Source organism: Columba livia, chromosome 11 (genome assembly GCF_036013475.1).
Source record: "Columba livia isolate bColLiv1 breed racing homer chromosome 11, bColLiv1.pat.W.v2, whole genome shotgun sequence".
Taxonomy (NCBI): Eukaryota; Metazoa; Chordata; class Aves; order Columbiformes; family Columbidae; genus Columba; species Columba livia.
In genome coordinates this window covers 16,383,628-16,410,278 of record NC_088612.1, presented here as the reverse complement: position 1 = coordinate 16,410,278, position 26,651 = coordinate 16,383,628, and the positions used below count along the sequence as shown (strand labels likewise).

Sequence of the window (26,651 nt, the reverse complement as noted above, 5' to 3'; positions counted from 1 at the left end):
CTGTATTATGGCACACAATGATGGCTGGAAGTTAAAGGTTTGATATATAGATCTATTTTTATATTGCCAGCCCCTGCCCCTGAAGAAAGTATTAAAATTTCCAGATGAGTAACCAAACAATAAATAGATGAGACAGTTGCTGTGAATATCTGATTTTTTGCATAATAATGAGATATTGCTGGATAATACACTTTGCGGTCCACAGTTTGTCTACATTATCATTTTGATTGGACAAATGCATAAGAAAGATATACAAGTAAAGCCACGCCAAGTCTTTTATTTTAGTTCCGTTAAATTTCCTGGACATTTTAAAAACAAAAAAAAAATAGTGGAATATCCCTACACACAGGCATTCACTTGCACACATACACACACAAACTGTGTACCCAACACCTGGTCTCACAATTACTTACGCACAGTGGAAACATTGTGTGCAAATTGCAAGCTCTTTTTCATGCCACTAAGAGCGGAATTGGGGTAATTTTCAGAGAGTATCTTCTTTCTTACCTTGCAGAAGGTTCACAGAAACACACGCAAGAGAGTTTTTCACCTCACAGTGGGACTTTGTTCTGCACCAGAACAAGCCCAAGCAAAGGCAGTTCTGGGGTCAGTCGTGAATGGGGGAGTGGAGAGGTGAATTGCCCACTGCAGTCAGAGTGGAAAGAAGCCCGAAGTCTGGCCATGCTGATCTTCATGGACAAAATGTTAGTCTATACACTTCAATAGAGCCTGAAATCTAGAACCATTTTGGTGCAGTTTTGAAGGGGAGGAAATCCTGTGTCTACTGAAGTCACTGAGAAATTTCTGAAAGTTGCATATAAGGATGCTGCTGATGGCACTGGACCAACAGCTGTGTCACTGCTGTCATTGCTAGGAGATGACTAGCAATATTGCCAATCGCAATGTGTAGATCAAAGCTTGTTCCCAGTTAGAAAGCTAGTTGTCACAGTTTTTCAGTTCATTCCAGACCTTTTTGTTCTAGACTTCTGTTGATAAAGATGGGATCAGAGTTTTGTTTTCTTTCTAGGAAAAAAAAAAAAAAAGCGCTGTATTTTTTTGTTTATTTGAACATAGTTAAGTGTTTCTGCATTTGACCATGTCATCTAGACATGGGAGATGTGTAAGCCCAAGCTTCAGGGTTAGTAGGTTAGTATCTTCTGGTATGCAGGACTTGCAGCTCTCCTTGTTGGTCTGGTTTAATTCTGAGCCCTCTACAACCCACAGTTACATCGTCTTGTTCTTGCTTTTTGCTGTATTCTTCTTACATTTCTCAGTGCTCCTCAAGTCTTCCCACAGATGTTTACTTCCCCCATGTTGTGGGAGGGCAGGGTCCCATATTCCTTGCCCCTCACACTCCCGGTGCCTGCAGTGGGAGTTCATGCTGTGCAAGCAGCTGAAAAACCTGACTTACCCAGGGCCTGGGTTCAGACCTATGAAGCACTAGCAACTCAATTGCAGATGTCTGAGGACAGCATCTGCTGGTTAAACTGAGGAGCTGGCTTTTCGCTGTGTGTGTGTGTGCACCGGAAAAGAGATCCACGCAATTTAACAAAATGGTAAAGAAATAAGCAAGCCCTGCAAATATGACTTAAATGTGTCCTAAAATCATTTACAGCCATCAGCTAACCTCAGCTGTTAACTAGAAAACTGTTGCTAGATTGAAGAAACCTATAGAACTAGTGTATTGCAGCTCTGCTAGTACATACATGATTTAATGTACAAGACACCTATTTCCTAATGGTTCCTCCATACCAGATTGGTATAGTGGTAGATTTCTGACCCTGTTTCTTCAACAGGGCATACTCACAGTATTGAGAAATAATGCAGGATTTTCCATTAATTTAAAGTATCTATGAGGATTTCTGTCATGACATAAGAGCTTTCATTATGTACAGCCATCCGTCGTGTGCCCAGAAGCCATTTAACCACAAAAAAACAAATGGAACCAGATTTTGGCCTAGATATTTACCTGCTGGTGAAATGTGTCACCCTGAGGAGTGACATCTGGACTGTGTCCTTGTTCAATTCCTCATGATCTCTCATGCCATACCCAATAAACAGTTATTTTGTGGGTTCTTTTTCCTCAGTCATGCAGGTCCAACCCATATTTTTGAAACAGAGAGTCAAATTCAAGCCTTACCGCACAGACTATTTTTCATCTAGCAACATGACATGCCCTGCCCTGCCCTGGAAAAATTCCAGTCCACTGCATTTGACCTCAGAAACAAGATGCATTTTGCTCCAACTGTGCCATTGGAATTATGTAACTGAGCAATTAATTATATTTTAAAGATTATAATATGGATAATGGGTAGCAAACTTGGGGAAGTCATCAGGCTAAGTGTATTGCAGGTGCAACATCTTGTCTTAGTAGAATTTGATTCATTCACAAAATGATTTTTCTATTCAAAACAACTGTCATGCTTCCTTTGTCCATGGATAATTAAATAAGCTTTCCAATTTATTCATGTTTTCTAATTTACATAGGGTACCAACCCAAAAAAAAGGCTCTGCTCATCCAGACAAAAGACATAGGATACATAGATAAATGTGAATGTCAGGCACAGCACTGTGCGAGCCGCTCTGGCTGCTGAGGGCACTGTTGCTGTAGCTTGGAGTGATCTCTGGTGAGCAGCGGCAGTCGGGGCTGAACCAAACTGAGCATTGCTGGTGAGTTTTCTTGTCTTCTCCTTTTCTGAGGTCATATTAGGAAAGTATGGGTCTGAGGTATTGAAACTGTCCTCTGCAGGGCTTTTATATTCTCTTTACTTCCAGCTTCTTCAGCTCAGCTTTCTAGGGTACAATCAGGTACTCAGAGCAATAGAGCCTGCCCTTTTATTGCACTTCTTCCAAGCACTAGTCTTTGTACAGGCCCTCTGCAGCAAGAAAATCCCATCCAGACCTTATCAGCTCTGTGCTGTTGTTCTGAGCCTGCAGGCTTCCTGCAGCTGAGGTACGCATTTCCCAGATGCCAGTTATTTTCAGTTTTAGATACTCCTGTGATTCCTCCTACGGTATGATTCAAATTCTTCACAAGCATTTATGCACACAATTGCACATGATCACTGTGAGCTTGGCAAATGGCGTTGGTTTATTTATGGGGAACAGGCATAGAGGAGCCCAACATATAATGTTTGCAGCAAAGAATATACAGGTCAGGTCTCGGAAATACTAACCATAAAGATATTTAGATGCTGGAGCACTGTAGGTTGTTGTGAAAGCCTTTGCAAGCTTAGAGAAGAGAGTATACAGGCACTTCCAAGGCAGTCTGGGCCTGTTTCATACGCTCTAGGTACAGGAAGATGATTGTGTGATCTCCTGACATCTCATCTGCCTTTTTTTTTTTCTCTACGAGACCTAAAGGGCACTTTGGGAGTCTGTGAATGAGTTGGAATATTAACCTAGTTTCCCTAAGTTATAAGCAAGCACACTAATGTTTGGACTGTCCTGTCTCTTACCCACAAGGGCCAGAGCTGGGGTAGCAAGGGCAGCCTCACGTTCGGGCTCCCCCGCAGCTGGTCCTGCCCAGGCTCTGTGATCGCAGGGGTACAACACGCAGGGCTGTGTCCACAGCTGGGGCAGGGTTCCAGCTGGTGACAGCAGGGATTGTGGATGTGGACTGATTTATGATTCTCAAGTGTGTTGTGTAGTAGCTCTTTTTTTTTTCCCCAGACAAGGCAATGCAGCTTCAAACATGTCTGTCTTATTTATAAGCAGTTTAAACTTTACACTCAAGTTATTTTCTTTTCTTTCCCCAAGCTCATAATTTAAGGGGAAAACCATCAAAAATAAGTACATAACATAGCAGAATACAAACCCTTCAGAAACTAGCAGAACCTTCAGTCTCTGCTTGTTTTCCTTTACGGTATTTTGTTTTATTAATAAGGCTGCTTCTATATTCATGGCAAAAATAAGAAAGCTATTTCCAATGAAACAGACAAGTCTTTGTTAGACATCAAATATAACTAATATTTGATGTCATAAATATTAATGACTTTCATGTCTTTAGATACTTTACAATCAATTCCAAACATTTTTGGTTGTATTCACTCTTATTTATTTTTTCACATTGAACTTGTAGAAGGAATTTTCTCCTATTTTTCTGTGAAATATCTATCCAATTGTGCAGCCTGATTTAATCTTTTGAAGCCTCTTTTCAAAGTATTTGAATTAACATCCCATTCAATGTATTTTACATGGCTAAATCTGTACACCCAGGTGAAATGAGCAGCTAGTGGTGTGTGGCAGAAGTGCATATATGATGGCCACCAGTTCAGCTGTCACTTAGGACTGATTCTGGGATTTCCTGGTAAAACAGAAAGGATTGAAAGAGACAGGCCTTTCACTGGAAACATTTAACACAGCACATAGCATAACCTATCATTTGACATCCACTTTCTTGGCCAATTTTCTACAGGTACTGAACAATAATTGGTATTGCCCAATGCGAGTGGTCTCAGTATCTATAAATAATTGTTTGTTGTGCCTTAAGAGCAGGAAATTCCTCTTTCTGAGCAGAATAGTTCTGTAACTTCTCACAAATATACAGTCTCATGTTTAGACCACAAAGTCATATCAGTGTCCTATAAATAAATACTAAATAATGTAATCTGCTGAATGACTGTTGATGCAGAGAGCAGAGTCTTCCAGAGATTAGATATCTGAACTTGATATGTCTATAATAATTGGGAGCCGAGATAAAATATCCATTCACATGTGGAGGAGAGAGGATTCTTCACCTATGGAGGGTTGAAGAGAGGATAGGGGATGTGCCAATATGAGAGAGAGAGAATTATTCCTCCAGGGGCTACAAGTTGTTCAATGTATTTGTGCATGTTTGTTTTTAAGGGATTTATTTTGTGTATTTTTTAATATACTAAGATTAGAGTAAAAAAAAAAAAAAATCTCTGTAAATCCAACACTGCACCCTGCTTTTGCCTTAGAATCTTTGTTCTTAAGTAACCCTGGCAATAACCAATAACTTGCTGACCATTGCGGCAATCAAATATGGTGACTGTATTGCAGTTTCCGCTGGTGACATATTGCAGTTCTTTTTTTAAGGCACGTTTAGAAGTGACAAAGCACAAACATAGTGTGATACTGACACAGTTCTTATAACCCGGTCCCTCCTCTTGCTGCTGTACCATCTGTGTAGGAGGCAGACTTTTGATGACTAGGTGAAGTAAACCTACCTTCTTTCCTCTCCAGTTCCAGGTTCTCTTTGTCGTCTCCTAAGAAAGCCCATTTCCATTGCCGCTCTCCTTCTTCATACCATTGATCATTTTTGTTATCGAGGGAAGCAGCAGATCAGTAAACAAAAGTAACCACAAAGTCCAGATCCCCCAAATAGCCAGTCTGGTTTGGACACCAGTCACGAGTCCTTATTTCTAAATATAAACATTTTTCAGTACTAAGAGGTGGGTAGGCTGAAGGCCGCTTTGGGGCTGAGAGACTCTGTCAGGTGGTAATTTGCCTTCAGGAGAGCTGGAACAGAAAAAGGCTGGAGTCTGCATTTGTCAAGCCATTGTGTTTGCAGAGCTTGCCCTAAAAGTGAACATGCAGAGAAAATATGGGGTGGGTAGGGGGCAGAAACTCTATAACTGAGTTGCCAGGAACACAAGAAAAGTAATTCCTGTAGAAGCTGTTATTTTGTCACCAGATAGATCTTGAAAGGCTCGGTCTCTACTCAGAACAAAGGAAAAAATAGGTGCAAGCCTGTGATGAGAAATGTAGGAAAACAGTAAGTTAAAAAAAAACACAACCAACAACAAAAAACCCCACACATACTGTTAAAAAAAAAAAAACAACTCTGAATGCTTTCAGAGCATGAAGGAAAGAAATCCCATGTTCCTTCCAAGCCTGTGGAACATCATAGCTGTTGTAAATAGGCCAGTCCCAAAGAGAGCACACATGTTCCAAACGGGAGGAGATTATTTGCTGTATCATTTTAGCATGTTTGATTTATCAGTAACTAATGGAAAGTTGACAGGGACTTTGAACGAAATAATTCAGTGTGTCATAAGTGCAAGATTTAGCATCAAAAGTGTTTTACTTATGGTATATTCAAATGGTGAGAACATAGCCAAGTTGTTAGCATTAATGAAATCCATCCTAATTCCTCTTTGTAAGTTGCATTATTAATCTGCTGTTATTAAACGAGGAGTTTAAAGCAGTTAGGACAAAGAGTATGACAAGGAGACAAAATACGTTTGAAAATGACACTATTCAGAGCAAGAACTTAGAGGTTAAACAGAATTGCTTCAGTTTAGTGATGGGACTGATTTACTTGCTTGTGTTTCTAGGTAATTTTGGGGGTAGATAATACTATCTAGGCAGTCCTAGTGACTAATTGGGTTTTGGTGGTATAGACTAAATTTGCAGTGCTTTATCCTGGTTTGCTGAGGAAGTGAGGCTTATGAGAGCATGTTTTGTGTCTGTCGTCTTCTCTCAATTCACCCAAGTGATGTTGAATATTTTGGCCAGCTTCAGTCAAACCTATGAGGAGCAAAAGTCCTTTTTCTACTAACCAAGTTTCTTGGTTTTTCAAGTGTTTTCTTTAATATTTTCTTAAAAGGCTGGCTGAATAGAAAAGGCAGGCTCAAAGTAGTCCTGTCTTGAGGGAAAGGCAGTTTGGACTCAGGCCCTGTTCATTCTGTGTGGCAGCAGCAAGGCAGTCAGCCAGTGGGTGCATCCCTGGAACAGGCAGCAGCTGCTCTCTGTTTCCTCTGCTCCTGTTGGGTAGCCTGTCGTATGGGAAATGGGAAGGGAGGGCTGTTCAGGCAGGTGTAGTTTAAGGAACAAAGGACATTTTCTGTAGGGAATCAGGTACATTATTCCAGTGCTTACACTGGAATATGTTTTTTGATACTGTGCTGTGTTAACCATCCCCACTGAGATCAAGGGGAGTTGTATTGTGGACTGAAAGGGTAACAGCATAAAGAACAGTGATGTACGATCTTGAAAAGCCTCTGTGTCCAGAGAGAGCTCCTTGAGCGCTAGCACTAATAGTTCCTTACAGAACTTACAGGATGAAATCCTAGTAGTGCTCTCACCAAGGTCATGGAGAAGGCTTATAAGAACAGAGTAAAGTTTTCATTGTGTCAGAGTCTGGATACTGCACTATTTGAGAAAACACTTAATAGGAATATTTTGGCAGATCTTTCTCTGGCTGTTGATTTTCCAGTGGTCGAGCATTAATTACACAGTTTCAGCAAGTAAAATTTGAAATTGAAACATCCAAAAGCAGTCTGGCTCATTTGTTTTACACAATTGTATATGCTGTTTTGCATTGCTTGGTGACTTCTAAGGAACAGATAAGTAGGTGGCACCTTATTGCCTGGAGTTTTGAATTGTCCACAGAGACTGAGAAATTGATTTTACTTTGAAAATAAAACAAAAATGGTCACATTTTCATGCCCATTTGCTTGAGGATGGTATGCATGATGCTTTCTGTGCACATAGTTGATACTTGCATACATAATTTAGCAGCATAGGAACTTTGTATATGAACTTCTCTGCATGACTAAAATGAGACCTATTCTGCTGAGTTAAAATAAGGAGCACAAAAAGGAGATTTTGGAAGGTTGCTAAAGAGATTAGTGTTTGTTCAGTCAAATTGTTTTAGTTAAAGCAATAATTTAGGGGGTTTTCCCTCCATACAGACAAAATGAGCTAATTATAATTCCTTCAGAGTCAAGAGGAGGTTTAGGCAGAATTAATAAATACCTCTAAGAAATAAGTTTTCTCTTTTCAAATTTACAATTACTATTTACTACTGCAAACAGAGAAAGGGTACAGTGTATGGTGTAGCATGCTTGGAAGAGTGGGACATTTTCTGTGTCTCAGAGAGTGACCAGGGCTTGGAGCTTCTGCAAGACAAATTAACCTCTCTGAAGCCTTGTGCTGCTACACCACAGGCTTTTCAGGTGCATGAATTGCTCAAGCTAGTACAAAACAAATCACCAAAACAGCACGACAAGGTCTGCAGTGCAAGGGGTAGCTCAGGCTTTCCTCTCGGCTGATGTTGTGAAGAAACGTACAGGCGTGATTTGCATCCCTCCCTCCAGGGAGAGAGCCTTTTACCGTTGCTCTTCTGAGAGACACAAGGAATTCCATCTCATGTCAGGATACTCTGAGGATCCAGGCTTATGTAATGATACTTGCTGGTTTTCTACGAGATCAGTTCCCAGCCTTCCCAATAAGTATTTCCAGAGCTAAAGTGGATGAATACTGACAGCTTCTGCTTTGTATCCTCAAAAGCTGAAGGAGAAGACAATGCTGAAAATAGTACTTAACTCTGTGCTGTTGACCTCCTACCCAACTGTGCCACATCCACATTCACAGAACCATAACCTCCCTGACTTGCATTGAGAACTAAGGAACGCATTGTTACTGACCCAAATTCATCCCATTGAGTTTCTTTGCAGTGGCATTTGACCTCAAAACTGTCCTTTTAAGCAGTATCTCTTTACTTGGAAAGAAAAAAAAAAAAAAACAAACCTCCCAGAGCTTGATGATGGAGAAGAAGTTTGGGGTTTGAGGTTGCTTAAGTCAGTTATAGGAACTAAGAATGCTCAGGAAAATAGAGAAACGTTGAAGGACTTGCAATATTTTGAACAAAAGAAAAAGCAGCGCTTATATAGATGTATACAGTCCTTACTGCAAATGAAGGGCTAATGAATGATGGAGAGCCCTAGATGTCTCATGTGTTTTCTTCTTTTCCAGTGTTCTGGGTGGCTATATGATATGATGCCTCAGTTAGAGACTCTGGTCTGACAAGGCTTTACTTCACTTTAGAAATGTATTTTGGCTCATAGTTTATGCCTGTGACCAGTTAGGAGAAAACGTTCTCTGACACACAACTCAAACACATCAATTGCAGATAGAGAAAGAAGACCAGTTTGATAGAATTTGAGTGCTACAGGCAGAACTGGATTTCTTTTCCAATGGAGAGCCTTCAGCTGAGCGTGCAGTAGGTGGCCCTGGTGATTCCTGTGTGATGACTTCCAAACAGCCTGATCCTGAGCTTATGGGAACATTTCAGAGTAATGCTAAGCTGACAAAAAGGCAGCAGATCTTTGTATATCTTCTGATTGGAGAGGAATATGACTTATGGTGTAAGTTCCCTTGGAAGACACCAACAGCTTTCATAGCAGTGTAATCTGTTACTTGGGATTTTGCCTGTACAGAAATGCTACAGAAAATTATTAATCCTTCACCCCATTACATCGAATCAAACAAACATTGCTATGATGCAGACATGACCCATTACTGACAGGTTTGATGTCATTAGTGAAATTCCATCACAGGAATTCATCCACCAACTATTTTAGTGCTGCTTTCAGAAGAAAATCCAGTGTTAATAACTCTGGTTTTATCAAAAGTCTCACAGTGCTTAATGCTCTACTTAACAATCCTAGAGAACTGAACACTGAAAGATATCCAGGGTTTGATTTGTTGTTTGAAAAGGAGGGAGTATGTTTGAAGTCTTACTGATTATATGAATACTGGATAATGTGTTTTTGATGCAGAAGGAATTGAAAAATTCCTCACAATTGAGAACATGGAGTCAAAGCACAGAAAAGAGAGAATTTCTCAGAATCTTTTAGTATTTAGTATTTAGGGCTGTGATTTTGTTAATGTTCAGATAGATTAGGAACATAGGACACAGTATTCTGGGTTTGGTCATTCCTTGGCCAGTTCTTTTGTGGCTGGGGAAAAATAAAGGTTTCTGCCTTATGATCTGAAAGTACTAGACTAACAGTTTAGAAAAAAAAAAAAAAGAGAAAAAGAACTTAAATCTTTTCCAAAGTTTTCAGAGTTGCCCATGACCATGTGGCATTAAGGTACCTGTGTACATGACCTTGCTGGGTGTGGCCCCAAGCTGAGAGAAAGGTAAATTACTTACCTACTTAGAAAACCATGTGAATGTTTTGAAAAAGCTTCATGGTGAAACCCTTGCTCTATTTAATTCACTAGGAAATTTTGGTGGATTTTAATGCAATTAAATTTTACCCTGAAATCTACACCTGCTGTACGGGGCATTTGCAAGCATGACTCAGGTGAGCCATGATGTAGAGGACTGTGTGGCTGAGAGGTGAGAAAACTCAGCAGTGATAAGGCAAGCAAAAAGGGACAGGCTCTTCTCTCCCTGTAGAATCGTCTGTTACAGGAGCTTTGTATCTTCCTCTGACATGCACAGTACCTGACTTCTTCCAGGAGAAAATACCGGTACTGGTCTTACAAATCATGAATGGTTGAAGACAGCTTACTTTAAAAAAGCAGGGAAAGCAGCTTGACGTGGTCCAGCTTGTTCCCATGTATGTTCAGGAGTGTGTCTGTTTCTCAGAGCCTCCGGATATACCTGAGACTTCCAGCTCTAGGAAAGATGAGGAAGCTGCAGCTCAATTAAAAAAAAAAAAAAATGAACATGACTATTAACAACTTTCTGCAGGTATAGAAGTCCTAGATGTCTGCTTTTCTATCTGTTACAATTCCACTCTGTTAGAGTTCTCATAGCCATCAACAAAACAGCAATTTGGAGCCAAATTACTTGTAACAGGGATCAGCCCTCTCTTGATCCTCTTCTGTATTCCCCAGAGAACTTCCTTAACCTGGAAATTATGAGGGTTAACTGTGAAATTATCTTCATGTACTCAAGTACATCAAGCACAAATTGAGAGGAAACACAAACTATTTGTGTGTTTGTGGTCTCCTTCAGCAAGTCCATGCAGGCCTAATCCCACTTTTCTGCTCTGCATGTGAGCAGTCTTATCACTGGTCTGAATAGCCCAACCCTGTGAAAGGCTACGGAGAGGCAAGAGTGCAGGATGATGCAAGAGATGATGCAAGCAGTGTTTGCAGAGGTCCAGCATGACACTGTGAAAGGCCTGGGTAACTGTCCATCCCCAGTGAGCCCAAGGGGAGGGATGTCTCCAGGGAATGAGACAATAGCATAGTTTAAAGGCCCTGGGATGCTGCCTGCACTTTTCAGCTTCTCAGTGCTCTGCTGCCAGGAACCTGCATCATTAAGCAGAGGAGTTACAGTGAAATTTGCCAGCGAAAGCCACAGGGACTACACAGGAGAGAAACACAGAGAAAGTGAGAGTGAATTGGGTGGCAATATTGCTCTACTTGGTAGAAAAATGCACATCTGTGGTGTGGAAGAGGTGGGCTTGCAATTGTTTTAAGAGATGTTTGCGATCTGCAGCTGGCAATGGAACACCGTCTTCTCTGCTCCAAATGGCTGCTTAGTCCACCTTGATGTACTGCAGCAGAGTTTTCTGTCTGGCCTAACATTGATGTAACCTTTAAAGCAGCTGGTTTTGACTGGAGCTGGATGACATGGTGTGCTTTCATGTTCGGGCATTCCAAAACAGAGGCTTTGGTGTCTTATTGCTTATTTCATTTGAGTTTATATTTGTTTCATGTTTAATTGGTAGCACAGTTACACTGCTGATAGTAGGAATAAAAGTGTCATGTAGTTAGTAGCTTAGACTGTTAAAACATGGAACTAATGTGTGGGCCTGCTCAGGGGTTCCCAAATCCTCCAGCACGCACTAAATGTGCTAGCGGTTTTTAAAGGCCAAGAAGGAACCTCATGCTGCCAAGACCAGGGCAGCTGAGCGTGCCTAGGAGTAGAAACAAGTCCAAGTTTTGTTCTTAATCCCTCCTTACTTATCTACTGTCCATGAGCCACTAAAGCAAGCTAGGAGGATGGAAACAGCAGCTCCACAAAGTGCCTTGCTTTCATCACGGGGAAAGATGCTAGATATGAATGTTTAGAAGGAAGCTCAGTATGTGCAGGTGGTCTGTGCTGTCCGTGGCTGTGCGAGTTGGGAGAGTGGAAATGCTGAGCATTTTCCTATGGTGTGAGATTAGTCTTGGCTGTAATGTCTCTCTAAGGAGCTGCTCTAATTAATGCAAAATACTCTAGTTACTACTTAATAAATACCGAGTCCATTCTAAACAGTGCAAAATTAAGAGCCTTTATTTGGTAGTGCCTACAGTTGAGGTACAAGTTAACCTTTCATACACCTTGGTACTTCCTGGCCGTGTCCATATTAAGGACGTGTGAGGGAGCAGAAGGCGAGGCCCTCCCGGGGTGCAAATGTGCTCTGCCTGGCTCCAGCTGCCCCAGTGCTAAGGCACAGCAGAGGAAGGGTGGCAGAAATGGTACCTTCACATAAAAATGCTGCCGGAGGAAGGGCAGGGTCAGCTAGTTCACATGAGCAGTCAGCACCCCTCCGGGCTGACCTCCCCGAAAACAGCAGCCGTTTCCCTGCTGTCTTCGTTGCTTGCTCCCCAGTCAGGCACCGGCACGGATGAGAGGGAGGGAAACGCTGACTCTCTCCGGGCATCGGCCGGTCAGAGCGGCCTCCTGAGAACCCAGAGGAGCGTGGGACCGCGGGAGCCAAGGCCTTGGCCCGGCCGCGGAACGCGGGGCCCGGCCTTGCCTGCGGGCGTCTCCGGGAGAGACTGCCGGCGGGCGGAACCGGGGCGGGCGCCGGCACCGAGGGGCGCGGGCTAAGCGGGGGTTCTGCTCCGCACTGCCTCCGCCCGCGGGCGCAGCCCCGGCCCCGCGCAGCACGGCAGCCCTCCGCATGTGCGCAGTGTCCTCAGCAGCACGGCAGCCCTCCGCATGTGCGCAGTGTCCTCAGCAGCACGGCAGCCCTCCGCATGTGCGCAGTGCCCTCGGCGGGGCGGGCCGGGCAGGACCGCTCTGCCCAGGCGTGCCGTGAAGGGGCTGCGATTCTCAGGGCAGCTTGGGCAAAAGGCGGATGATTCCTCATTTTCTCTTTATAAATAAAACGTTACCATTTAAACTGCACTGTGGCTCGGCTTGATGAATCTGGAGCCTTTTTTGTTGTTGTTGTATTTTTTGCAAGCAAGGGTGCCAGTGCAACTTGCCCTGTAGCGCAAACGGACCCAGAAAGAGAGAGGAAGATAAAATGAATTTAAATTCCAAAGGGGTTTCAGTGCTGGTTTCCTAGTCCCCGAGTCAGCAATGTGTTTGTGAAAATTCAGCCTTTTTGTGTCTCAGAAAAAAAAAGGGCTAAATCTACATCGGTGGCCCAGTCTAGGTTTGCTATTCTTTGCATTTTCTATTCAAGTGAATGAGAGTGAATGAAGTGGCCTGGGACCCTTTATTTGATCTACTCAATTGCATAAAGTGACAGAATTCTAATATATTTGTTTAATGCTCTTCAATGGGGCTTTCACTTTCTAGCTTGCAAATGAAGCCTCGATCTGCAAAGTTTTGTCCCTTTTTTCTTTCCACTTTCTTTCTTTTTTTTTTTTTTTTTCCTGGCAGAGAGACCATATTTCATAACTTGGGCCACGGTTTGAAGTGATTTCGAGGAGAGTTTTAGACTCGAAAAGTGGGAAATAAAGAAACAGATGTGAAGTTATTGTAAATTCTTATAGTGGGCTCTGGGGCTATTGTAAACCCACTGCAGGCGGTCCAAAGCCTCTCTTTTTCATGCTGTAATTGAAACATATTAATTAGATAATTTGTTGTTAGTTTAAAAGAAACAAATACAACCCCTCCAAGGCTTCACAGCCTCCGTTTCTTTTTGTTAAAAACAAAACAAAACAAAAAAGTGACATTTATATTAAGATTCCGAGATAATTCGGCACTGAAGTTGATGAAGCCGCTAAGTTTTTTCTCCCTTTCCCAAGGACCACTTTTGAAGAAAGGCTGGCTCATAAAACTCCCTCTCAGGGGTCGCCGGGGAGTTCTTTTCTCCCTACCTGGCACAGACCACCCTTCCCCGCAAGGCGAGGTCCGAGAGAAAATAAATATTCTGGGTGAGAAAGAGCCTGCCTTTCTTCAATAGAAGATTCAGTCCTGTGGGGTGGTGTCTTGTCACACGTTGAGGGGAAAGAAAAAAAAAAAATCCAGGCGAGAAAGGATTCACATACCATGCACTGACATGAAGCAAAAAAACCCGAGTCGCCAAGGACGACTGGGTTTGCGGGCTTACCTTGCACGGCCGGGCTCAAACTCATCCTCCGGAAGAAGAGAGCTTTTGCCCAGAATGAACGGTCTCTTTGCATCAAGTACGCTTAGCTTATAATGTCTCGCTGGCAAATAAAATAAAAAAATAAATCCCCCGCGAAATGTCTAAACACGACAGAGAGCTCGGCCGTAGCTGATGCACTCGCCCCCCGCTTCGCCCCTTCCCTCCGCGCTGTTGTCTCTCGCCGTTCTATTTCAGATCTGTGTTTATTGACATTGGACTTGAGCCATTAGGGAGATTTAACAAGTCAAAGCAGTAAATTCAAGCGGCGCGCTGAGCTCCGTGTTTATTTGGGATGCGCACCGCACCGCTCCCGGGAGCGCGGAGACGCGCGCAGGAGCCCGCGGCTTGCGCGCTGGCGGTCGAGGGCGCGGGTGACCAGGGGTGCTCGGGTTGGGAAGTCTCGGGCGGTCGCAGGGATAAAGCACAAAGTAACACTTTAGAAGTTCAGTTTCGATTCTTACTATGGGATTACGTAGCACGGAAGCTATTGCACCTTTTGAAAATATCTTGCTTTGGGGCACAGTCTTTTCAGATCGCTATCTCCGCTGGTTACTATATAGTTTAAAAAAAAACCCTAAAAGTGCAGCTTCATCTTCTTAGCTCGGAATTAATCTTTGCGGATTTGTTCTGACTGCTAGATCTTGAAAGGAAAAAAAAAAAAAAAAAGGAAGGAGAAGAGTCCTCGTCGTCTAAAAATGTAGGTCATTGCTTGTTTAGGAAAAGTTTGTCGAGTTATGTGTCCATTGATCTGGCGATAAGTTTTGAATGCTTTCTTTAACTGATCGTGTTGATATAATCGTGGGTTGGACTTGATGAATGAGTTCAGTTGTCCCCCATCTGACAAGCTTTAGGAGCTTCATGCATTTTAATCAGCCCAATGATTCATGTATTTTCCACCTTTTTTTTCTGTGTGTGGGATCCGTCCTCTTTAAAAAAAAAATGTTGCAACTGGATTAATTACCCTCTACATTAATCTTTAAACTTTTGCAAGGACCTTGCAATATGTAGTAAGGAAATGGGGATGTCACTTGTCCTGTTTATGGTCCAGAAATTCTGAGAGCTCAGGCAGAGACAAGACCTCTGTAACATTGCCGTAGAATTAGTGAATCCTGTCTCTTCATTAGAATACAATGTCGTTTTCTTTCTAATAAGCCTTTAAGTATTCGCTTGTCTCCTAAGTGTGCTCTTGGTGCAGGCTGCCTCACGTCGGAGACACTAATTTCACTAGATTGCTTCTATTATTTTCAACAGTTGCAGATGCCTGGCAAAATCCCTACAATGATTGGAGAACCCCACTGGAAAGTGTCCCAAATCTAGTTTTCGTTGTAACTACTTTGCCCTTTTTTAAAGGGCACTGTATATTGGCTTACAGAAAAATAGGTACGATTTTAAGTGTTACAGTTTGCAACCTACTGTTTTTGAAAAGTGTGATCAATAGAGATGGAGAAATTATAGCAGTGGTTGGAGTAACTGCAGTGCTTGAGGTAACACGACAGGTAGAATGCTACAATAGCTCACTGCTACCCGAAAAAAAAAATTGAGATGCCACTTGTAAGGAAAACCACAACTGACAAAATTTCGGTATTCTCAGCCTTGAAAAGTAACTAATTATTTAAAGGTTTTAACGTCTGCCCTGTAGTATAGAAACTTTCTAATTTTTATACTTCTTGGGGAGAATTTAACTGGGAGCATGTAAACGATAAATATACATACACAGAGTAAATGTAATACATACATAGGAGTAAATGTAATATGTGGTTACGTTCGGTATAAGTGTACAGGACAGAAATACTTATATGTGTGTGTAGGCATATGTATATATGTATAGATATAAAAGAGAGCACGTTTATGTATGTTACCTCTTCGGTAAACCGGCAATAATTATCATTTTATCGAACATGTTATGGTATGTTAATAGCCATATTTATAGTAACCTCCCGTGAAAAGGCTGTTTAGATTTTCTAAATATTGCAATAACATAATTTATTTTTCATAAATGAATGCTTTTACTTTTCTTGTGTAAACTCTTTAAAAAGACAAGAAACTAAATCTGCATTTACGTATTTTAATGAGAAAATATTATTTGGACGACTAGATTCATAATTTAACGTAAACACTTTTTTAACCTTTGTCTTAAACCATACATGCTGGGAACAAGAACACCAATATTTAAAATGCCATGCTTATTCTGTACAGGGGAAAAAGAAAAAAGTTTAAAAGAAACGTCTTTACAGCTTCAATAGACATTAATGCCGTTTGTGGTTGGTTTGTTTGTTTTTCTTAACTTAAGCAGTTCACAACAGAAAAACAGTTCAGTTTCCAGCAAACTACCTAAATCTAGAAAGGATATATCAAACAAAAGTGCGTTTTACACGTTTTTAAATCATTCCTATGCACAAGCATTTACAGGTTCCCTAGCCCCCTCTTTTGCCTGCAAAGCTCCAGCAGAAATCAGGATGACCTCCAGTTTGTACCTGCTGTCGTGTTACTTTTCCACGTTTTACCAGTGACTTCAGCAACTTTTCTTAAGCTATGTCGGGTTGTGTGCTTGGTAACAGGTTTTTTATTTTTATTATTATTGTTTGTTTTTAAGCTATGAAATAAATAGCTACGAAAATTAAAAACAAATAAACCCTCAGCTCTGCAAACCTACAGGTTAATCAGAAGTTAACAGACAAATCAACTTATCTTTCTCTTCCACCTGAAAACTACAGTGAACATCCACGTTACAACAGGTGCTGCAAAGGGGGCCTCATCTGAATAACAGTACAGATACAAGTCCAATATTTACATTAAAACAGGCGCTTTGTAAACAAGATAGGTGTGGAGTGAGTGACCGGGTGCCTGTGCGTGTCACGGCATCCTGCTCCCGCACTGCCCGGCGCCCCCGGCCGCAGCCTCAGCCGGCAGGGCCGCCCCCGGGCCCTGCCGGCCCCGGCATCGCTCCTGCGTGGAATCGACTGAGCCTGGAGGTCCCGCAGCCTTCCCCGCGGGAATCCTGCCTCTTGCGCAACAACGAGACATGCAACCACACAAAGGACACGCGCTCTGTCCGGCGTTTCCAAGATCCAAGCGTTTGCTGCTTGGAGGCTGGAAACGTCGCTCCTCTCATGCAGTGAGACTGCAGCCGTTTCACACTGTTTACGGTTTTAAAGATCGGTCCTATATAAACCCCTGCTCTTCCCCAGACAAAGGAAGAGAAAGAGGCATCACCGGGCCAGGCTTGCCTGTCTCTGGCAAATCGAAGACGCCTGAAAATACTTTTGGAAAACTAGTGATGTCCTACCGGGCGGGGAGGGGGGGCGGGCCGGGTCGGTTCTGTTTGCCTCAGAAGAGCAGAAAACAAAGTTTGGAACTAGGAAGGAAGCCGAGAGGCCAAGGAGGGCACGGCTGAAGGGCCGAAGCAGAAAGGCAGCTCCCGCGAACGGCAAACCTCTGTTTCCCGCGAGAAGCTGTCTCTGCTTTCGAGGAAAAGAAAGGAGGGAAGAAAGGCGCGGAAGGAGGGAGAGAAGGGAAGGAGGGGAGCTCCAAGGAAACTTTGGGAGAAAGGGGACGGCGACGGAGTCCGTGCGGGTGGCCCGGGTCAGTGCACCGCCACGGAGTGCAGGGCGGGCGCCGGGCTGGTGAGAGTCTCGCTGGGAGTGGCCGGGCTGCTTTGGCTGGTAGCCGTCTGCGAGGACGTGGGGCTGAGGGAGGGAGGCGAGTTCGAGAGGATGGTGGGGATGGGTGCGGGCAGGGCGGGCAGGGCCGGCACCGCGGCGGGGGTAGGTTTGATGGGGACGGGGATGGCCGGCAAAGTCTGCCCCCCGTGACAGAGCGGCTTAATGGGCACGCCGTAGGCGCCGTACTCGCTGCTGGCCATGGAGATGGGGGTGGCGGTGTCGATCATGCCGGAGCTGTACATGTGGGGCCAGCCTGTGCCAATGGAGCTGCCCACCGTAGTCAACTGGTTGGGGAGGGGGTAGGCGGCCGGCATGGGCTGCATCGTGGAAAAGGCGAGGCCCCCGGGCATCTTGTACTCTCTGGCGATGATGTTCTCGATGGCGAAGGGGTGCTTGAAGCTGGAGGGCTGGGACACACCGAGGTTGTACGTGGACATCTGGGGCAGGTGGGTGCCGGTGGCCGCCAGGGCGCTGAGCCGCAGCTTCGCCTGCTGCTGCAGGTACTGCGCCGCGTCCGCCGGCTTGCTGGGGGCCAGGTGGTCCGACTTGACCACCTTGAAGCGCTTGCGGCGACGCAGGAAGCTGCCGTTCTCAAACATGTCCCCGCAGCTGGGGTGCAGCGCCCAGAAGCTGCCCTTGCCCGGCTGGTCGGGGCGCCGCGGTATCTTGATGAAGCAGTCGTTGAAGGAGAGGTTGTGGCGGAGGGAGTTCTGCCAGCGCTGCGTGTTCTCCCTGTAGTAGGGGAAGCGGTCCATGATGAACTTGTAGATCTCGCTCAGGGGCAGCATCTTCTCCGGGGAGCTCTGGATCGCCATGGCGGTCAGCGAGATGTAGGAGTAGGGAGGCTTCTGATCACTGTAAGTGTTTCTGCCCGGGCGAGGCATCTTCGCTAGAGGACCCGCAGAGATCTGCAGATGGGCAGCGACAAGGAGGGGGTCGGGGGTGGGGGAGAGGGGTGAGTCCGAGAGGATTTGCACCAACACCCGGTCGGGGCAGCAGGTGGGTGTGGAGCTAGGCTGGAGAGAGAAGGGCACGGGGAAGAGGAACGGCGGACCTCCGCCCTCGGGGGGTGGGATGGGGGCAGGGGTGAACAGCCCTGAGCTCTGTGCCGAGTGTGGGGGAAAAGTGATGTGCCTTTCTCCCAGCTCCGGCCTCGCTCAGCCTGGCCTCCCCGCAGCAGCCCGCTCCCGCAAAGTTACTCTAGCGGTAGATGTGCCTTCTGGTCTCGGCGAGGAGGAGAAGGGGACCCCCTCCCGTCGTCTCCCACCCCACTCCCTTCCAGCCCTGCAGATGCCCACCTTAAAGTTGCTGGAAGTTGACAGTCCGCATCCGGGACGCAGCTGGAAGTCCGGGCTCTTTCCCACCCCGCTCCGCCGATGTGTCTCTTGTTCCTTTCCCGGCCACTCTGCTCCGGTTTAGTCCCGAGGAGGCAGCGAGCTGGCTTGGTTTTGGGAATCCTCTTGTACACCCCTCCCTTCTCCGCGGGCTGAATCAGCTTCTTTTACACCACCGGCAGATGGACTGTAGCAGAGGCTTGTTTGCTGCTCTGCAGCCGCGATGAGCTAAGTAGTTGCCTCCATGTCCTTCCTCTAACCATCTGATAGTTTTATGTGGTGACATGAGCAGAAAAGACCCCTGTAGAGGCGCTTCATTAATGTGCCACTTCTTTGCTATCATATGACAATCGCCTTGGGAGCAGGGGGAGGGGAACGGGGAGGAGGGGGCTGGAGAGAAAGGCATAATCTGGTTTCATTTACACCTATTTACATGGACACCTTGAGCCAATGGGAATCATTTCCATTTGAAGACAAGGCGAGGGGTGAAAAGGCTCCGCCAGCGGAATTGCAGTGCGATGGTACCCGGTGGCTGGGGGTGGGGGAAGGTATGCACTAACCTCTCTGTGGACTTTGCAGGAAGCTTAGTCTGCAATTCACACTTACAAATGGAGGTACTGAGCAGTGGGATGTTTGACATGGAAATTGCTTGGCTGTGGTATTCTGTTTGTTCTGCATTGTTATCTGATTTGTATTGTTGGCTAACTTAAGGCGAGCCTTTTTCCCTGTAACGAGAGACTTTCTCTTTGCCAAATCCGCTCTCCCAGAGCGAAGGCTTCTTTCGAGAACAGAAAAGATCGGGGCTCCTCCGTAACTGCCCCGGGAAGTTTCCTTCCCCCCTCATCTCAGGCAGCACCGTTGCTCTAGTTCCGCGGACTTGTTGGTGCAAAGCCGTGGGAGTCGTCTTAAAATATATCGCAGCGGCCGGGCTTCTGATCCGCGGCCGGGGCACAACCCCGGTGTGCTCGGTGCAGAGCTGCCCTCTGCGCCGCTATCCTGCTCCTGGGGCCGGGGGGATCCCGCAGAGCTGCTCTGGGGTAACCGGTCCCTGTCACCGATTACCGTGCTAAATATCGTAAACCTGGTGCCTTCCGCGGGATTTGCGTGATGTGTCTCAGGCTGTTCGTGTGCCCGTACGCTTCTCGGTGCGCATTTGTGCGTGTGGGAGCAGGTAGGATGTGCAACACCCGAGCTGCGGCTCTCTCGGCCCCACTGTGCTGTCGCCGCCCCGGGAACGAAGGCCCGATCCTGGAACCGCAGTCCCGACGAGCACCCCCACAGCCGTGTGTCCTGGGGGGACGATCAGGCCCGGAAGGTCCCAGGCTTGCCCTGGCATAGGAGGGAAGTTTGTATGATGTGTATTCCCGAGGCTGCGGTGCATCCTGTCACCCTAGAGCCACAATAAAAGATTGTCTCGGGAGCTGCAAGCCCTGCGAGGAAGAGCCTTTGTGGTGAATACACATGCACTCCGTTAACAATATTTTCGGAGTCGGTCAATAACTCACCAAAACGTAACTTAAACACGATGAATTTAGGAGATTAAACAATTTCATTAATATTGAAATGGCTGCTGAGGCTGAGCGCGCCCGCTTGAAATGCAAGCGCACGTTTTTCAATATTAACAGAAGTACTTGAAGAAAAGAATAATGTCACCTTCTTAATTCAGCAAAAAGAGGTGGGGAGGGGGAGGGAGAGGGAGCGCCGCGCCGGCTGTCCGTGCGGCGCGGGCTGCGGCGAGCCGGGCTCTGCGAACGCACAGAGCTTTTGGAGGGACAGTCCCCGGCAGGCAGGGCTCCCTGAAACCTGGCAGCAGTTTGAAAACGCATTTCACAGTGCAGCTAGCTCCGACGTTGCATGTGTTCAACTGTGTTCCCCTCGTTCCAACCCGGTTGCCATCGGTCCCGTCTAATTCCTCTCGGGGCAGGATGTCTGTTAGAGTATAATGGGCAAATAATCGTGTTTCTAGGAATCCGAGAAGCCGCCTTCGGCCCGGCGTTGCCGAGCGAACGAGCGCTTTTCGGGGGACACCTGCCGCTTGTCACCCCGTTGCAGAGAGGGTGTTGGTGCGGTTCGGAGCCCGGGAGCGAACTTGCTCAATTAACCGTCTGCAAGACGCTTCGCGCCAGCCGGGCAGGGCAGAAAGGCAGCCTCCAAACTTTTTTTTGGGGGGTAAGAGGTGATGAGCCGATGGCCGTTTGTTAGAGGGTAGGAAAGACAATACTCTGAAATTAGGACAGATTCCTCACAGAGTCATCTAGGACACTGGCCAGAAGGTTTCTATTTTTGTATTGAGAGTCCCCAAATATGCGGGTTTAATGGACACCCCCTCCAACTTCTAACATCCCTCAGTTCGGGTTTTGTCTGTCAGCCTAAGTTCGCTTTTGGGATACCTATCAAAAAGAGAGCTCAGAAACAGCACGGGAGTAAATAAAATCAGTCTGACAAATTCTTTTCTTCCTCTTTTTGCCGGTATCTTTTATTTCCGAAGAAAGAAAGGAAAAAAAAAAAAAAAGCCGCTGGCGCAAATGGGGACCCACAAGCTGTAAAGTTAAAGTCGACTTCCGTTGTCATTTGCTACTCCGAGTGTGAACGAGGTATGGCTGTAAGTCGCCCGCTTTTTCTGGTGTGGTGTTTTTTTTTTTTTTTTTTTTTTTGGGGGGGGGGCGTGGTGGGTTTTTGGGGATTGTGGTTTTTGCTTTTTTTTTTTTTTTCCCCCGGTGCAAAGGAATGTGTGAGCAGAGGGGTAGGGCAGGCGAAGCCATCCTGGTAATTGATACCCAAAGTTACACCGCCCGTTAAACACGCAACAGATGATAGACTTGGGCAATATAGGATTTCAATGTAACTTGTAGCATTTGCCGTTTACTTTGAAAGCCACTATTAGAGAGGAGTGGAGGGGGCAAGTGAATCCAAATCCATTGTGCAGAAAACCAAAACAAATAGACCTTTTTCTGAAGCCTAAGTCAAATAAGGAGCTCAGGAGAAGTGTTGAGAAAACGGTATAAAATACACATAAGTCAATTATATCAATGTGCAAACCCAATGGAAATCTATTTCTTGCAATAGCCATTCAGCCTTTGCATGGAGCCCATCATGGACCACCTTTCTGCATGGAAGGTTCGCAATAGCCCCCTTTCCCACAAGCAAGACCACACACGTTTACAGATTTGGTAATAATTTATGCTAATTTTCCTCCATAAATCCACAATTCGCTTCAGTGGCAAAGAGGGCTGTTGAGAGAGGAAAAAGAGACAGAAAAGTGACAAATACAATATTGATTTTGAATCCTTGTGGCTGCAAGCAGGTGTGTAGCTTAGCAGAGGGGAGGAGTGGGAGAGGACCTGTGGGGGAAGCCAGGAAGTTTTCCAAGGATAAAAAAAAAAAAAAAACACACCAAAAAAACCCCACTCTGTGTGAGAGAATGGCTCACAACCTTGTTAATATTTACAAACCAGTTGGGAGAAAAGAGAAGGGAGGGGGAAAGTACCAGCTTCTTAGGGTTTCCTAGGCTGCAGAACACAATGCCAGGCTCTGAGCAAGCTTCCCCCGTTTTGGAAAGTCAACTCCAGGCTGCTGGTTGTGGGTGCATTTCGGCTAAGCCTGACTCTCTTTTTTTGTGATGGTTCTGTTTCTCTTTGCTCCTTGGGGGCCGGGAGGGAGAAGGAAGCGGAAAGATTTGGGCTCTCCCGCTTTTCTGTGTGCTTGAATTACTGGTGCGGTTTCCCGAAGCGCTCCAGCCGCTCTGGGAACCGCGGGGCTTTGTCCCACCCCACATTCTTCACCAAATCTGCCACTTTGGCGTGAAACTACTTAGCGCCCTTTCAAAAGGATTTTGTTCCTTTCGCAATGAGCACTAAACAAACTCCCCCTGCCTGTCAAAGCTGGACTGAGAGCTGCTCCCCAAACCTGTATTCCTGATAGCAACAGAACTGCTCGGATTTACAGTGCTCTGGGGGAGCCGGGCTGGGGCACGGCTGCGGCCCGCGAGGCTCGGCGCTCCCGGCCCTGGGCAGCGCGCTTCGCTGCCCCTTCCCTGCCGCCGCCGCCCGCTTCGTCGCTGTCGCGCTAGCCTAATGCCGCCTCCGTGTACGTGTGCTCTCGCTCGCCCCGTCGGGAATTTCAAGCCCCAACAGCCTGACCGGGCATCTGGCCCCGCTGCGCCGCCACCGGGTCCCCTGTCCCAGGACACCGTCCCTCCCTTCCTCGTGGATGGAGGGACGGTGGACCCTGATCCTCGTGGGATTCAGGAAGGAGGCAGCTCTGGCACTGCCCGTTCTCCCTCTTCCCGGGGGCCGCTGAGGCCCTGTCCGACGGTCCTGAGGGAGGCGGGCTGGGGCTCCCGAGGGCCCGTCTGCATGCAAGCGTGCGAGTGGTTGTGTCGTGCGTGGCGCCGTGCTGTGGGCAGGCGGAGCCCAGATGCGCGTATGAGCCCCGAGACGAAAGTCTGTCGAAACTCGAAGGTGTCTCCCGGCGGCCGCGGAGCTGCGCTCCGGACCCGCTGCCCTTGCCGGGGCGAGTGGGCCTGGGCGCGGCGCAGGCTTCATCGCTCTCGAGCCCCGGCCCCCGCGCAGCGCGCAGCCGTTTTGCCCGTGCCCAGTGCCCTGAGAGCCAGCGCTGGGACTACCCGGCTTCCTTAACCCCGAGAGAAGACTGCTTTTCCCGATCATCTATCCTGGGGCTGTCCGGGAGCACCTGGTTCCTGACCGGAGCCGGTTTCCCAGGAGAGCTCTTTCCCCTCTGCGCTCCACCTGCTGCCGGCAGTAAATCCACACGCGGGTACGCGCAGCACTGCAGGGCCCGCCAACACCCGCCAGGAGCTCCCTGGGACGGCTCCGAGGGGTGCCAGGGTTAGGCGGGTCCCACACACCGAGTGCGTGAGCCCGGGCTGGGCACGCAGCTCTGCCCAGCACGGGGCCCGCTCTCCGCATCCCTCCGTGCCCGCACTGCTTCCCCCCCGCCCACCTCGGCTGTCCGCCCGCTCCCCACCTCCGCGGGATGCGCAGTTGTGCGCCCGGGGCCGCGGGCTTAGCCACCGCTTCAGCGCCTCCCCCCGAGCGTTTTTTGCGCGGATTCCAGCTCGACTGTCGGTTACTGTATTGAGAGCCTGTCTTTGTGGTAAACTTCCCCTCCCGGAGGCGCTGGACTATTTATCTAAACTTCGGGGATTTGATGGTTTGTTTATTTATTTATTTGGAGAAGTATCGGAGGGGCCTCGCAAACTTTTTCTTTTTAATCTTCCCTTTTAAATAAATGTCGCATTTCAAGCTGCCCTCTCTTCTCTTTTTCGCATTGTAGGAAATATTGAAAATGCCACCTTAGTATTGAAGGGATTAACTTGCTTTTCTCCCAGCCCCTAACTCTGGTGTAAAGGGAGCAGTAGATCAACTGTATAATGTGTGCACTGTTTGGTCATTTGTACAAGCAGAACAAAGGTTGAGCTAAGCCAAATTGCATTGCACTTGTGAACCGAGTCCCAATTTGAAGTATCTTTTACAGCAGGGGGAATGAGAACAATTTCGTGTATGTCTAAAAGGGAATAACAAAGCCACTTTCTAGAGCATCTCAAAGTGAAGTAGTGAGGCGTGACATTCCCAGGGTGAGGAGGGACAAAGGCAGGGTCAGGGGGATGAAAAAGGGAATCAAACAGCCACTTTCACATGTCTGCCCTCAACTGCTGCACCTCTCCATAATAGGAAACAACTGTTGTAAAAAGGGGGATTGCTCCCATTCATTCAAAATAGCAAATGATAGCTAAACAACATTGTCAAAACTGAATCAACTTCTGTGCAGTACCACCCAGAAAAAGGTATTGTGTTTTGGTTAATAGCTGGGTGGAGCAAACTTGATTTTCTTTTATTTCTTTCTCTTTCTTTCTTTTTTTTAAGGACTCTTCTTTCCAAATCAGTCCGTTTCATAAACTTTTTTTTTAATTCCTCAGCTTTTTTCAAAGCCATGCTCATCTCACTCACGCTTTCTGCCAAAGTCTGCTCTTGTCTTGGTGTTCCGTACAAAACCAGAAAGAAGAAAAAAAAAAACCGCTGAGTCCTCTTCCCGCTGCGGTCAGAATTGCGGTGCAAAATCCATAAGCAATGTAAATCTTCCCTGAACTGCATGTCTGTGACGCCGGGCAAAACCACCTTTAAATGACTAAGTTATTACTTAGCCAAACATTGTGAAATGGTTTTTATGACGATTGACGATGATTTTAAATTGGATATCCACAAGAATAATGGCGTGCACGTTACGCTTATTTCCCCTCTTTAAAAGCAAAGCTAATAACCGCTTGCGGAATTCAGGCTCAGGCAAACTTTAAGAGAAACATTTTCCTCCATTGTGTGAAGTCTTTAACGAGCCGGGATTTAATTAGGGTCAGAACTTTGAATGCTTGTGTTTTCCTCCCTATTGGCAGGGGGCATGTTTGCAAGCAGATCCGTAAGTTACAGCCGTAACGCAGCGGCGCGGTGGGGAGGGAGGGAGGGAGGGTCGGTGTGGGTGTGTGGGCGCGGGGCGCTGCGCTCTCCTTTCTTGCCGCAGCGCCCCCTCCCACCGAGCTGCCACCCACCGAGCTGCCCGGGGACGGGGAAGACAACTCCTGAGCGAAGGGTTCCCCGCCCCCGCTGTCCGTCCGGGTCCCGCTCCGCCCTCCAGACCCCCCGGTGCTTGCACACATGCAGCCCGGGCCCTTCTCACGGGGGAGGGCGGCCGCCGGGATGGGGGCAGCGCCATTCTTGGCCACGCTGCACCTCAGAAAAAGCAACAGGGCGGCCCCTCTCCTCCCCGTACTGTGGGGCCGGGGCAAGCGGGACGCGCGGGCGGTTCGGGCCGCGGCTCGGCGCTAGGCTGCGCTCACCGCGGGGCAGGGCGCAGTAGAGCGCACCGCACCGCTCGGCGCCCGTCCAGGGGAGGGGAGTGGAGGGGAAGGGCACGACAGGAGTGCGACCTGCCACCGGGCAGCCTGGCAGTTTCGTGTGACGGGCTGGTTACGTTTTCGGAGGCTAGCGTCTTCCAGCGCTTCCTTACATTTGTTGGCATCCTCCGCCTGCCTCAGCTCCCCGGCTGCTGCTCTAACGACGCGAGCGAAGCTCCCGTCTTCCCATCAACCTTCAGCTCTGTAGCAAAAAACATATTAACCTTCTTTAATATTTCATTCCTGGAAGAGGTTCTTTGGATCTAACTTCCGAAAATATTTATCCGCAGCGATTTCTTCCCTTATATTTTCCCCTGTAATAAAGATTATCGAGCGACACTGTAGTCATACAGCATTTAATCAGCTTGGCGAGGAAAGATTTTACATGGGAATAAAAGACATCGTGAAATAGCAGGTATTTGAGGTCTGAGAGCGGGATGTCTGCTCTGTCGTTCAGGGGAGAATACCCTTGTATTTCTTCTGCTAGGAAGTATTTCCGTATACGTTTGCTCTCTTTTGGGCCGCAACCTGTGAAACCCTTGCCCTATATCTGGGGTGGCGGCAGTTTCAGTCGGCACGACTGTTTCCTGCTCGGGGCGGAATCGCACCGTGAAGAAGCCCCCGGTAGCGGAGGGAGCTCCCTGCCCGCGGCGCGCAGCCGCTCGGCCCCGCGGACCTGTTGGTGGCCCCGCGCGGAGATGCGCGGAGCTGGGCGGAGCGTCCT

General features: G+C 47.1%; 1 protein-coding gene across 1 annotated transcript; it reads right to left on the bottom strand.

The window, feature by feature from the left end:
* Nucleotides 1-16,075: 16,075 nt before the first annotated feature.
* On the bottom strand, nucleotides 16,076-19,282 carry FOXB1 (forkhead box B1). Its single transcript, XM_065076138.1, has 2 exons — nucleotides 18,985-19,282; nucleotides 16,076-18,594 (listed from the first exon to the last, which is right to left on the bottom strand). The coding sequence occupies exon 2, from the start codon at nucleotides 18,568-18,570 to the stop codon at nucleotides 17,608-17,610; it is 963 nt and encodes a 320-aa protein (XP_064932210.1). The 5' UTR covers nucleotides 18,571-18,594; nucleotides 18,985-19,282; the 3' UTR covers nucleotides 16,076-17,607.
* Nucleotides 19,283-26,651: the final 7,369 nt, after the last annotated feature.

What these genes read in the sequence shown, in the direction of transcription:
- FOXB1 (XM_065076138.1), bottom strand. Translation starts at nt 18,570, where the DNA reads ATGCCTCGCCCGGGCAGAAACACTTACAGTGATCAGAAGCCTCCCTAC.